The sequence below is a fragment of the Cebidichthys violaceus genome, unplaced genomic scaffold (assembly GCF_023349555.1).
Source record: "Cebidichthys violaceus isolate CVI_PGR_0920_01 unplaced genomic scaffold, fCebVio1.0.p SCAF_19, whole genome shotgun sequence".
Taxonomy (NCBI): Eukaryota; Metazoa; Chordata; class Actinopteri; order Perciformes; family Stichaeidae; genus Cebidichthys; species Cebidichthys violaceus.
In genome coordinates this window covers 4,535,519-4,549,656 of record NW_027176361.1, presented here as the reverse complement: position 1 = coordinate 4,549,656, position 14,138 = coordinate 4,535,519, and the positions used below count along the sequence as shown (strand labels likewise).

The window sequence follows — 14,138 nt, the reverse complement described above, 5'->3', positions numbered from 1 at the left end:
ATTGGCTCCTGTAAACTAGGAAAGCTGTGCAAGGCAGCACTCAATGCCAAGGACACAGTGAACAAGGGGGCTTCAGCTTCAAATACAAAACGAGGCACACAAGGGAATGGAATGTATTTCTAGTGAATATTTGATATTCAACATTCATTTGAGTGAATTGCTTTTGCCATGAGCAAAACGGAAAAAAGGGGCATAAAAACAGGCCCTATTATATATTTTTAACCCTAATCTGATGTGTTTTTCAGCTCAGCATGGATGCAAATCTGCATGCGAATAAACTGATGGATGAGGCCGAGTCTCCTCATGGCACGAGGAGTGAACGCAGCCTCCTCGACGTGTTGACTGAAACTCTTCGGAGGCTTGAAGCTGTCAGACGCTGCAGAGATCATCTCAATGGGACAGTGGGTGGGAGGAGATGCACAGGAGAAGAACCAGGTAGTGGAGGAGGAGAGGAAAGACGGAGAGGCGGTGAAGAAGGAATGCTCGGTCCTGCAGAAGACGAGGAAGACATCAAAGAGAGAAGCGGAAGTGCTGATGAAGAGCGGGAGGAGAGAGAGAGCAAGCGGAGAGTTCTGGGAGTGTTGAGGGAGCTGAGTGTTTTGCATTCAGAGAGAGTGACAGCATGGAGAGGAGCCCTCAGAGAATGTGCCCACAGGTCTCCACCAGGGGGCAGAGATCAGCAACATCCGTCCACAACAGGTATGTGAATAGATCGGACTGACGCATGACTTTCTCAGCCTTTTTTGAGAAGACAAAGAAGTGTCACTTAAAGATGACATGTAAGCATGAGGAAAAAGTTGTCAGTTGAAGTGGAAACCAGAGCACTTTAAGTGTTGGTTGCCTTTGAAGGACTGATAAAGAGGAGTTGAAGTCGAAGGGTGCGTGTGTCAGTTTGTTGTAAGCAGGAAAGGGAGTTGAAGTGTCAGTTGAAATGTTGAAAGTAGTTCAAGTGTCAGTGGAAATTGAAATGTAAGCATGAAAGCGGGATTAGGTGTCGGTTGAAGGACTTTAAGAAGTTCAGGTATGAGTGGAATTTGAAGCGTCGCTAAAACTCCTGAAGTCAAGTTAAGTGAATGAGCTGAAAGCAGTTGAAGTGTCAGTTAAAGGAGAACGAGTGTCAGTTCAGGTAAAGGTAAAAGGTGTGGAGGTGTCAGTTAAAGTTGAAATACTGAAAGTAGTTTGTCTCGAAGTGGAATTTAAATGTAAGCCTGACAAGGAGTGGGTCCATGTGAGGAGTTCAGGTTTCAGAGGGATTTCAATCAGCTGAAGTCAGTTTAAGCGTTTGTGTGAATGCAGTTTAAGAGTTAGTTCAATTAAATCTTCTGAAAGTATTTTAAGCTGGAAAAGGCCCTGTAAACATTGTACACATATACACACTACCACAGCATTTGACTTAATCACTTAGAAATAGTGTATTTGAGTACAAATTCAACAACACTTTTGTGGATCACACAGATTTTACAGATTAGTTTAAGAATCTGAAATTGGCTCTCAGAAGCAACAGTTGTATGATATTGTTGTGTTGAGTGCTATGTTCTTTACGTCTGTTTTCTCACAGATACAGAATGTAACGTCACACCTTGTTCAGACTCCTTCAGTGATACTGTTCTTAGTGTCGGGGAGAACATAGAGAACATCATGGACCAACTGAACGCAATCGTAGCCAAACTGGATGAAGAGATCCTCAGATTACGTGCAGAGGAGGACTCAACTGTGGATGCAGCTCTCCAGGATACCAGAGGTCCAAAAGCACCACAGAAACCCAAAGAATATGACAACAATCACCTGAACTCCTATGGCCCCCTTGAATCTGACTCGGAGTATAAACAGGCTGATGAAGATGGAGATGGAGACGATCAAAGTCACACAATGCCATCACCGGGCACTGAACAAGCATCAGACACAGGATCTCTGTTCAGCAGCTCTGTCTGCAATGATGTGGAAGAGGCAGAGAAAAAGATGTTGGTCAAAAGTCAAGGGAGTGAAAATGAGGACTGTGTTCCTCCAGAGAGTCAGACAGATGTCCTAGAGGAGACAGAAAATGACACAAATAGGGTAAACAAGGAATGGATCACCGTAGGGTAAGTTGAGTTGTAGCTCTAAGGTACACTGTCCACACTGTTTGATATTATTATATCAGCTTGCTCCAGCTCCTCAATATATGACACAGAGGGAAAATATTCAAACCTAAAATTCATCATAATTCCATTATAATTATTCTAGATGTCTTTGAAAACTTGAATGATCTCCACTGTATTTTAGATGTCCAGCATCCATGGTCTTTACCCTGCACGGGGGCCAGCTTGTGAGTCTGGCCATGACTCCATTGCTTCCGCTCATTTCCCCTGCTCACTGATACGGAAGCAAACTCTCTGCAGTGGTTCATCACAAGGTGCACATGTTTTGAACCACCTGGCCTCCTCATAGCCGGCTACTGTCAGGTCAATGCCCAGATTTGTCCAAAAGCCAAACCAATCAGGGAAATTCAGATCGGAGGGAGAGTCCGAGTCTGGGAGAAGCTGATATGTAAAAGTGCGTACTCCAGCATTTAAAAAATATTTAAGATGGTTGCAGTTTTTTTGCCAGAAATGCAGCTTAAAGATGACTACAACTTCTACTGCCCATACTGTCAGTACTATCATGAAAGCAAAGAGAAACACTTTTGATTTAGAGCTGTTCTTCAGTGTTTGTACATCAAAATATCATCTGTACATCACAAGCTTTGTATCTGTGTGAATGTGTCTATTTGAACATGATTTCCAGGCTCACTGGTCAACAGGAGGACACTTATTCAGATGTCCCAGACACGTGCTTCATCAGAGCACCGGAGGGTGTGGCCGGAGTCCTGAGATGTGAGGTGGCCGACACCCTGAGCTGCCTGATGGTGACCGGCTCGGAGGAATTGGTCAGCAGAGTGATCAGGGTCAAAGCTCAGGACGGAGCTCACATCCGCTTCCCTGTGACTATGGCTGTGCCTTTCTGGGCACGTTATCGTGGCAACTACAGGGACGTAGCTGTGAAGATAGTTGATGGGGAGAGGAGGGAAAGCTACGTCACTCCTGTAACCACAGAGGGCACGCATGGAGGGCAGAGGGTAAAGTTCTCTTTTACTTACTGTATGTTTTAAAGACACTAAAAATTATTTTACTGTCAGACATGCTGAAAACCTTAATTACATCTATTCAATTATCATATAGCATTTGCATACTGGAAAGCGCAAACATTTTTCTAAATCCAGTTCCACCTTTTGTTTGACTAGTAACCTTCCACATTTTACACAGAGTGGCTATGAGGCTTTTAATTGATAAAATGATAAGGTAGCCAATAGCTTGATTTAGACAGGTGCAAACTGTAGAGATAATCGTATTATCTGGATTCAAACACATCTGGGTTGAAGTGCCTTCCTTTATGGTTTGTTAAAAAAAAGTAAAAACAGAAAAGGTGCTAATATAGAGCCTTGTGGTGCACCTTTTGTGATCTTAGTACATTGAATTTACAATTATCGACAGAGACAGTGTTCCATCTGAGAGATCGTTTTCTAAACCACCCTAGTACATCTGTGTTGCTTTCATCTCTGTAAAGATGTTTTTGTTCAATTGAGGCAAAAGCAAATATAGCAATGTTGCAAATTGATGGACGCAATAACAGCTGACAGCGCTGTGCCTGTACTGTGTCCTGACCTTAAACCAGAATATTATTTTTCAGGCTTATAAATAATTGAAATACGTTGTCTGTGTCTCTTGTCAGGGCTCATTTGCAGAGGTGAGGGTGTACTCCCTGGGCCTGTTCGCAGTGGTTTCCTGTTTAAAAAAAGAAAATTACACAGTTCCCACAAAGGGGTTGTCACTCAAGCTACCCATGGACCACCGAATCTGTCTGAACTACCTCCCGGGATCCTTCACTGCTCCAGTAATGGCACAGACCACGGTATGGAGATAATGATTTGATCCCTATCCATCTGTCTCCTACTTTATATTTTTACTCCACTGATAAATAATGTATCGTGGGCTGTTTGAGACTGAGAAGTGGGTAAAAGCATGTTCAAGTGCAAGCCTTTGAAATAAAGCTCAATGTTAAAAATATTGAAATTGTTCCAACAAGGACATAAAAGCAGAGAGTAACGGATATACTGCTTATAATTCACAGACCTGAGTTCTCACAGATGTTTGCTGTGAGGTGGAAGAGTGAACAGCTGTGGCCGATATTTAAATTGACTTCTGCCTGTAAACTAACTCCACTACAGCAGTTTGTTGCTTGATCTCCAGGCAAAAAACCAACAGTTCTCCCTCTACACGGCTCTCTTTGATAATACAGCGTGCTGTCGGCAAAATAAAATTACAGGGGAAAAAAAAACATTTTTCATATCACACAGCATCTCTGTCCAAACTGCTGCGGAAATAATGCAGAACAGCTGTTACCTCATCTGCCTCAGATCCAGCCGGTAGATGCCGTTCTTCTGGCGGCCGTCAAGGCCAGAAGCGATGCTTACCACTCGGTGGTGTCTACGAGTCCTCTGCTCTACCTCACCCACCCGTCCTCTCAGCCCCTGAGAAGACCCCTCACTCTCACCCTGCCCTGTCCCCCAAACCCCGAAAAGAAGAGGCACACGAGGGGACAAGAGGAGGCGCAAGACCACCAAACCCGGCCTGTTAGCGCTTCTTCGCCATGGGATCAATCTGCTTCCCACAGGAGGAGGTGAGTAAAGTGTGGCCTCTTCATATTTGTCCAATATTTCTAGATACCAGGGTATCAGTGGCCAAAAATTAGCAGCTCCCATATGAGAATGATTAAGTAACTACGGAAATAATGTTTTGTACAAACCATCTTTAATGAATAAAACATTGACAAAGGCCTGTCCTTGGTCCACCACTTATGTCCAAACAATATACTGTATATAAGAAAAGGTTGTAGTCACTGCGACATTATTCATTGTTTTTTTTTAGACATTTTGAAGCTTCGAGTTATGCATTTTGGCCGTCGCCATCTTGTTTTTTTGCAACCAGAGGTGCGTCAACAAGGGATGTCGACTGAGACATTTTTAGGCGACCTGAACTGCTACGATTAACTTTCGTGAACTAAAAACACACGAAGACGAAAACACAGACAACACCTAGAACGGACAAGTTGACAGGTTGTACCGACCTGTCAATCACAAGGTAGCCCCGCCCTAAAGCATTGCCTGCTTTATTGTCTATTTGACTCTAAATGGACCATAATTTACAAAATGAACATCATGCTGTATTGAAGAATATTTGAAACTAGCAACTGAGACCATCAACTCATGTTTACAATGTTTACTGAGGTAATAAATCAAGTGATAAGAAGGCCACTAAAGGAATCGCCCCCTGGTGGCAGAAATTAGACAGAAATCTCACTTTTTGCTTCATTTCAGCAAAGCTGTACTAATTTCTTTGTGCTAATTAGCAAGATTTTGCATGTTAATACCCTAAACTAGGCTGGGGAACATGGTTAACATTAGTGTGTTAAGGGTTTAGCATCAAAGAGCCATCCTGATATATTATATGTTGTTTTGAATGTTTCCGTTAGAGTCCTGGGTGCCTCTGTGAAGTCGAAGGAGACGTCCAACGAGCTGCTGATGGTTCTGGGTTCAAGAGACAAGCAGTGGAGCGTCCTGGACAAAGTCACCGTCAGGAACCAGCTAAACGGACTGGTGTCCTTTGAGCTGACAGAGAACTTTGACAGGTTTGCAAAAATAACGTTTTCTTCTTGTAAGTTCATGAACATGTTATTGGTTGCTGAGAACATATAGCAATAATATAGCAACTTTATTTAAAGAGGCCTTTAAATGCAACACAGCTCAGCTAACACACAAAGAATAAAAATAATGTTGATAATAATAATAATGAGATTATGTTTACTTAAAAACAAATGAGGAAAAGATTGTTTAAGTCATTTCCAGGAAATCTAAATGAGCAAAGTGGATTGTTGGGGGATATACATCAGGTTTGTACTAGTTCTATGGCAACAGGAGAGCAGATATACAGCTAATATGTAGGGCCAAGGCATTTTATGGAAATATTAGAATGGTAGATTTAATTCTAAAACTAACAAGGAGCAACTGCAGGGAGGCCAGAGAAAAGGTAATATGGTTTTCTTATCTCGTTAGAAGCCTTGTTGCAGTGCTCTGGAGCCAGTTGGAAGCTGCAGAAAGAGGCTTTTTTTGCAGAAATATTGAAATGAAATTCAGTGGATATGTTGTCGTACCGTCCAACCGAAACAGATCACGGCACAAACCGCAACATGAGGCAGAAACATCCATAGAAGGACTACAGACAGCGCAGACAGGCCCAGGGTCAGACTCGTAGGCTGACGCTCATTTGTAGCATCGTTTGTGTCAGATCCTGTTCTGAGTTGTCCGGTTTGTCCACCCAGTAAAAAGAAGATCTGAAAAAAACAAACATACCATGTTGTATCACAAGAAGACCTTCAACAGTATCGCGTGAATACTGTGATACCAGACTGTGAGTCTCTTACCACAGCTCCTCGTGCCTGAGCCTTGCTGCTGAAGTTCATCAACCACTGAAGTTGATCTGAAGGGTTGTAGGTTTTCAGTTCGCTGCCGTTGTTCCCTATACGCAGTGTAAAAACGGTTCTCACACCACAAATGAGGATGTAATAAATCCTGCATCCGACCACAGAACAGGAAACACTCTCTCAGGCATCGCAGAATAATTGAAATGAAAGCAAAACCGTTTTTTTTTTTCTCTCCGTCTGATTGTGTACCTTCTCGCCGAGACGCAGCATGCGGACTCCAGGTTTGTCCGCTTCTCAGGAAAGCAGCCTAAAACCTTGAAATGACGAGTTCCTGACAGTGTTGTTGTTCTCATATGAAGGAGGATGTTGAAACTGGATCACAAATAGAGGCCAGTTAACAATATTTGACGAAGACAAGCACTGAAATGTGTTTATGAGAATTGTGATGAACACCTGTCAGTGAAAAACAGCCTTTTTACTTTCCTTTTTCTCACAGAGTTATTAGCCTGCAAGAAAAACAGAAAAAACAACATTTTTAAATAATTAGAATAACACTCAAAACTTTGGAGTTTAAAAAGTTTTGGGGGAATTAAATCTGAGGATGAATTGAAAACAAAGGTCTTTCAGTGTTTTAGCAGGAGAGGGCAGTCACATGCATGTGTTTGATGTTTTCCTCTTGAGATTACAGGGCAGTTACAGTTGGAGGTTTCTCACGTGGACTCTGTATCGGAGGCCCATGAGTCCCATGAGTGTGTTTGACAGGTGCAGCAGGTTAGCAGGGTTCTGGGCCGTCCTCACAGCCACATCCACACACAGACTACCAGCGGTGACCGTCATCAGGAGTCCTCCGACTACATAGAGGAGGTAGCAAACGTTGCCCCTGGCCACAGAGAGAGAGAGAGAGAGAGAGAGAGAGAGAGACAGAGAGAGAGAGAGAGAGAGACAGAGAGAGAGACAGAGAGACAGAGAGAGAGAGAGAAAGACAGAGACAGAAACAGAGACAGAGAGACAGAGAGAGAGAGAGAGAGAGAGAGAGAGAGAGAGAGAGAGACAGAGACAGAGAGACAGAGACAGAGACAGAGAGACAGAGAGAGAGAGAGAGAGAGAGAGAGAGAGAGAGAGCGAGAGAGAGAGAGAGAGACAGAGAGACAGAGAGACAGAGAGAGAGAGAGAGAAACCGATTGTTAGGGAGTGTGAGTTCGCATATTTTGAAGAACAACGGTTGAAATCATGGATCCTTACTTGTGGACAAGTAGCTGTGGTGGAAACTTCAACATGAAGGGGTTCGATGCGTGTCTCTCCACAGGAACAATGCTAGAAAAAGGAAACATGTTTATGTTACACGCTTATTTTCAGGACAACGAGCAGTAATGTTATTTCCTTTATGTCGTAGGTTTGTGGCAAAAATGCCATGAAGAAAATGCTCCTATTGCACAAAATAAAAAGGCATAACCTACAAACATTTCACAGCATCGTTCATTTAATCTTCTTTTGTAAGTTGGGGACCGTGTACAATATCAAATGAAAAATAAAACCATAACCAGTTTAACTTTCATCTGCAGTCACAATGAACACATGCTTAGAATGAGAGAAAAGCAGCATTTTCACAGCATTTTCTTTACTCGGTGGTGTTTAATCTAGAGTCAAATAAAGTGACAAGATGTCATCTAGAAGTACTCACCGAACACGCGACCACTGTTCCGCCTCTCTGGGATTGTACGCCTTTCACTTAGACATGTTCGGTCTGTAAACTCAGCATGATAAGAGACGACAATCAACCAGACTCAGAGTGAGCTTTTCTTTACAAGAGGGGTTTAAGAAAGGCGCTGTGGATAAAGGGGCTGAAGCTAAATGCTTTGAATTCCTGGCTTTAGCATTTCTATGTCAGAACCCAAAGACATGGTACAAAAGTTACAGAAGTCGAAGATAATAAGAAAATACAGGTATCGAATTGCCTTTCTGTTTTTAGTCCCGCTTCAAAAAGATTGAATTGTGAAAACCTAGTTTTAAATTGTGAACTGTTCCTTTAATAAGGATTGTCATTATGTGCTTTAGTTCTCTTTCTTATCTAAAACAGCTTCCCCGGGGAATAATACATGTGCAGTATGCAATATGAATTCTTTATTTCAACGTAAGTATATTAAGTCTGCATTCAGGCCCATGATAACAGACTCATCTCTTCCCTCTATTCAGCAACAATCTAATCTCTCCGCCGAGCTCAACTTCTTACCGTTCCTCCCGTCTCTGACTGTCTATACCTCTCAGACTGCTGGTGGTTCGTCTGCTCTCTCCGCTGCGGCCTTGTCGTCTCGCCTCCCTGGCGGAGGAACTGGAGGAGTCGGTCCGCTGCCACGCGGTCACCGTCGTCCTCCAGCGCAGGCCAGACGAGCCTCACGCCGTCCTGGTGGCCGCCCTGCCCAGCAGAGAGCTCGGCTGGGAGCTGTCCAAACTGCGAGCCCAGGGCTACAGCGGCCTCTCGGAGACCACGTCGGAGGCCGCGTCCGAGATCTTCATGTGTGAGGGAGACCAGCTTCTCCTCCGCTTCAGCGGCAACATCACCTCCACAGGTAGGGTGACTTGTTCAAAAAAGTACAAGGGGGGGGGGGCTCTCCAGATGCAAACAAAGTCAATGATCGATGTACAAGAAGGGAAGGTGTGCAGAGAAAGGGCTTTAGGTCTCTGCAGACTGAGTCGAGCATGTCGGCTTTGGCTCGTTGACTTCAGTTCACTTTTGCTGCTGGATATACAAATATTATAAGTGTTAAGTCAGAATAAATCTATTATTAGGTTCCCGTTTGAACATATACAGTAAAGCAAACTTATTAACTCGAAAAAGCTGAACGCAATTTTTAAGTTTGATAGAGTAAAACACGTGAACGTAACTCTGAGGTTGCGTTCACAACAGATCCGAAAAAAACACCGGTCCTCCCATTCACTTTGTGTGTTTTGGCTGCGGTGGTGGGGGAGTTGGAAGGTGTGCTGAAAAGAAAGAAAAAAAAAAAAAAAGGAAAAATGTAACCCTACATCACGCTGCGGTGGCCAGTCACGTGACTGGCGATCTAGAGCTGTACAACCCAGCAGTGGGGGGGTGGGGGGTGGGGGGGGGGGGGGAGTCGTTGCTGGGGAAGGCAGGTTACACGTCCCTAACCCCGGTCTAAACAGGTTTGTTTTCCTGCTGCTCGTCACCACATAACTGGATGCCACACACTGAATTCATTCTAATTGCGCACAGGCAGGAATGTATGCACTCGTACGGTATGTTCACGATCTCAGGTGTGTCTGCTCTTGACGTCTTCCTTCACACTTGAATACCTCACACTGGCTGGTTTTGAATCGGTTGGTGGAAGTGACAAGATCTTGAACGTGCGTGTTTTACAACAGGGAGTCAAAGCGACTCACGCGAGCGGATCCCCTTCACAATCAGCAGAAGAATCACCTCTTGGTGCGTCTGACTGAAGTGGACCCATTCGGGAACTACAGCTCGCCCCACTACAAGGGCACGGCCGTGTTTTATAAGGCCGCCAGAGGTCAGCTGGAGTGGCGAGGGGACGGACCGGTCCCGATGGACACAAAGCTTTTGGGAGACCCCGTCTGTAAGCTGTCTCTGACTTTACCTAAGGTGCATAAACACTCGCAAGGAAACTCCATGTCATATTTGGTATTAGAGTAAAACGTTGACCGTGGCAATAAAAGCATATTCTCACATTTTGTTCCGTTTCATCCCAGAGAGTGAGAACCGTTAATCGGCCCATCACAGTGAGGGTGAAGCTATGCGAGGAGACAGGTGGGTGACATGTTTTCATGTACGTCCACTCCACTACACATCAGAAGGATATATTTTATATATATATTTCTGATTACTTCTATACATTTCAATACATTCCCCAACCACCAGATTCCCTGTCAGACCCTCTTCTTCTCTGGCTGTCCGGGGAGCTTTCGGAGGAGGACGTAGCACTCCTGGTGCTCTCCCTGCGTCTCCGGCGGAGCTCCGCTCAGCTGGTGAAGCTCCGGGCTGGGGACAGCCTGTCCACGCAGGCCTTCCACGTCCTGACCATGTGGAGGAGGGGGCTGCCCGCTGCCGCACACCAACCCAAGGCCTCTCAGCTGGCTCACTGCTTGGCCAAGAGCGGCAGGCCGGACCTGGCCAGAGAGCTGCTGCTGCGACAGGCTCGCAGCCACCAGGCAGGGCTCGCTGAAATGAGGAAGCTTAAAAAGTAGAAATCACACTGATTTCTAATTGTTGCTTTTCGTCAGAGCCTGTGTGCCTGCCAAATGAGTTTGGTGGCAGTATTCTGGTGGATCCACAAGGGGTCAGCATTGGACTGTGAGATTACGTCGAGTCAATTAGGTCTATGAGTCTTTTTTTTTTAGAGCCCTGAAGACTTAATGTTATCCAGTAAAAAAGGGAAAAAGAAAAGTGAAATATATAGCTCCCCCCCCCCCCCTCATATATATTGTCCCATGACCCCTTACATTTTTATTGGGACCCCTTGAAGGGCTTCAAACCCGAGGCTAGGGACCAGCAGTGTGGGTCATATTTCTAAGCATTTCTTGTGACACATTTGAAATAAAAATAGCTGTAGATCACCACATAAGAGTGAGACATTCGGACAAGTATTAGAGATTATATTTAGTTTAGTCGTTTGCGATTAACACATTACCTCATATCATGTGTTATAATGCAATGAGACACAAGCGGGGGTGATGTATCTGCCCCCAGAACTTGATAAAATTTGATATTTACTAGTTTTTGCTATATAAATGTAGTGATATTAAGACACATAAACTGTAGATGATACCTCAATACACACTGACAGTGTTAGCCTATATGTGTGGGGGCATTTTAAAACTTGTGAGTTTTCTCAGGTTATTTTTATGTTTAATCTCTGAATGTTTTGGCAACTATATCTTAGTTTGTACTTTGTCTCCACAGACAGGAAGGTGATTTACACGACCAGTCAGCCATCTCCTCTCTGTGTAAACAAACGCTGACACTGAGCTGTGACCTCATTCTAACTCCCTGACACAGAGTCATCTTTAAGACTCGACGGCGTCGGTTGATTTTAACTGATTGGATATCAAAGGCTTGTTTCTCAGCGTATTAAAAGTGCATTTATGGTTTGGATATTAGCTGGAAAAACATGAACGAACAATATATACATGATTTGTGTCTCCTTTGAGTATAATTATGCCTTTAAAATAAAAACAAATGTCAATATGCAAACAAATCCTCTGAATATGTTTATGTACGCAAACTCATATGTTCCTGTTGTTCAACCAGTTGATAAAATATCTCAACATGAGGTCCATTTAGTTGGTGTACTGGAGTTTTCAAACAAAGCACATTACCATCACATGGATCTTTTCCCAGTCATGGAACTGGAAGATAGCAATTAGCGGTAAGTAGTAGCATAGTGCTTCCAACTAAATCATGGAGCTAATATTAGCTTAATCAGCCTTATAGATACATCTGATCAAATCTGCCAGCTACAGATGTCCTTTGAGCCAGCAACATTGAGAAGCTTTTGTTTGTCCAAGTCTCTTTGAAATATGCTCAAATTGAGGACCAAGTGTTCCAAATTTAATAACAATTTGAAATCTGCCAACATTATTATTGTAAGCTGCATTTGTCCACCTCTGCACGGCGCAAAACTCCAAACTGAAAAGTGAAGAGCCTTAATCTTGCATTCTTTCTAATGGCCATCAGGGGGCGACTCCTCTGTTTGCAAAAAGAAGTCTGAGAGGAAATGACCCCACTTCTAACTTGATCTACTACCTCTGTCAACACTATGGTCTCACTCACTGTTTCAAAGTCTTCTTCAATACAGAATGATGTTCATTTAGTTGATTATGGTACAATTTAGAGAAACAGACAATAAAGCATGTATTGGTTCTATATATTTAACTGTGAAAACTCCATTGTGTGAAATGATACAGCTGCTAACTGGACATTAAGGTGAGCTTGTTTTCCATTATGTTGCCTCTAAAAATCCTTCTTGTGTCCTCGGCTGAAGTTAGCTTTGTGTCGCGCTACAATCACCCCTTCTATAACTAAAGTGTGCGCTCTGTCTTTTTAACGACATTCGCCAGGGTCTTCTTTTTCATCAGTCTTCAGAGCCTCGCGCTCCAGCTGTGTGACATTCTGCAGGCTCTGAGCTGAATCATGGGGGGGGGGGTGGGGGGTAATGATAGATGCCATGTGTCCAGGTGGGGGGTAGGGGACTCCCCGTGGAGACCACCCAGTGCCTCAAACGAGGGGGGTGCGGTTAATGAAGTATGAAATGGTAACAGGTGGAGCTGATGGATTAAACAGGATGATCGCTTTTGCTCTTTCTCCGTCACTCGCCGACAAAAACCCGTCTCCTCCGTCCATGAACTTTTTCCCTTCACTTCCTTTCCCCGCCCTTCTATTGTTCCTCAGCTCCACACTGAGATGAAACTATTACTCTCATATTTATCTTTGAGACGCTTCACAATCCTTCTCTGCCGCCATCGACCCCACCGCTCCTCCTTCCTTCTTTCCCTTCGGTGTGATTCTAAAAAGGACATGTGCGGCATCACTAGCAGGAGAGTTTTGTGCCTCGAGAGTGTGTGTGTGTGTGTGTGTACCAGAGGGGGGTATCATTAGTCTGGCGCAGGGCCATCAAACCCACACACACACACACACACACACATACACACACACACACAGAGACACTGAGGGCCATGCCAGAGATAAATGTCACAGAGGGGTCTCCCACAGCGCTAGGAAATCGTTTCGCCTCCTTTTGTCTCCCTTCTCTCCCGCTCTACATTATTGAAAAGGCCACGCAGCAAGGCACTCTGGAGAGGTTGCCCGCCGTCCAGTCGGGGAGGCAACAGAGTGCTGATGAGGTGAAGAATTCCCGTGGAGAGCGAGGCATAAAGAGATCCTGATTAAAACCTCACCTGTTTCATCACTCGTTTCATCACCCTCGTCTTCGCTCGGGGCGCTCTCGACTTCTTTGTGTTGTTGCAGGAATTCCTCGCTGCCTCGATCAGTCACTCACTCTCACACTTCTGGCTGTCAAAGGTAAAACAGTGTGATGAGATTGAGACGCAGACACAGCCACGAGTGAACATATGCACTGTCACAGCTCATCCCGGGAGTTATCAGAGCGCAGAATTCACATCTGGGGGGAAAGACAGACTTCTTGTCTCTCACATGAAAACCTGAGATGTGTTGATAAATTGGCTTTTAGCATAAAAGTGTAAAAAGTGGAAGGCCTATTGAGCTTTGCGAGTCTGTCTGTTTGCTGTATGGCTGATTATTTTTGATTCAAGGCTGCTTTAATTACCCAGGCTCTTGTTGACTCATTTAGGCAATCATACACACCATACTGCCTCGCAGTAATTGAGAACCGAGCACAGACGGGTTCTCAAAAAGATTAAATGTTAAGATGCAGGCGGAAAAAAAAAGCTGATCATAATGTTTGTTGATTTCAGTCTCTTAGCACCACAGTCAAATGTATGCCCACACATGGAAAGTACAAATACCGCAAATTAACCTCTGTTCTTCTAAAGTGACTGAAAGCTCTTTAGAGGAAAAGGTCAACGCTTTGGCCTTTACACACCGGGGGGGGGGGGGGGGGGGGGGGGGGGGGGGGGCAAGACAAATAAAC

General features: G+C 44.3%; 1 protein-coding gene across 1 annotated transcript; it reads left to right on the top strand.

Annotated features, from left to right (window-relative positions):
• Positions 1-251: 251 nt before the first annotated feature.
• On the top strand, positions 252-10,903 carry dthd1 (death domain containing 1). The gene is made up of 10 exons (XM_068713876.1): positions 252-699; positions 1,559-2,081; positions 2,764-3,094; positions 3,748-3,927; positions 4,433-4,695; positions 5,548-5,703; positions 8,761-9,067; positions 9,881-10,114; positions 10,222-10,279; positions 10,391-10,903. The coding sequence occupies exons 1-10, from the start codon at positions 252-254 to the stop codon at positions 10,714-10,716; spliced, it is 2,826 nt and encodes a 941-aa protein (XP_068569977.1). The 3' UTR covers positions 10,717-10,903.
• Positions 10,904-14,138: the final 3,235 nt, after the last annotated feature.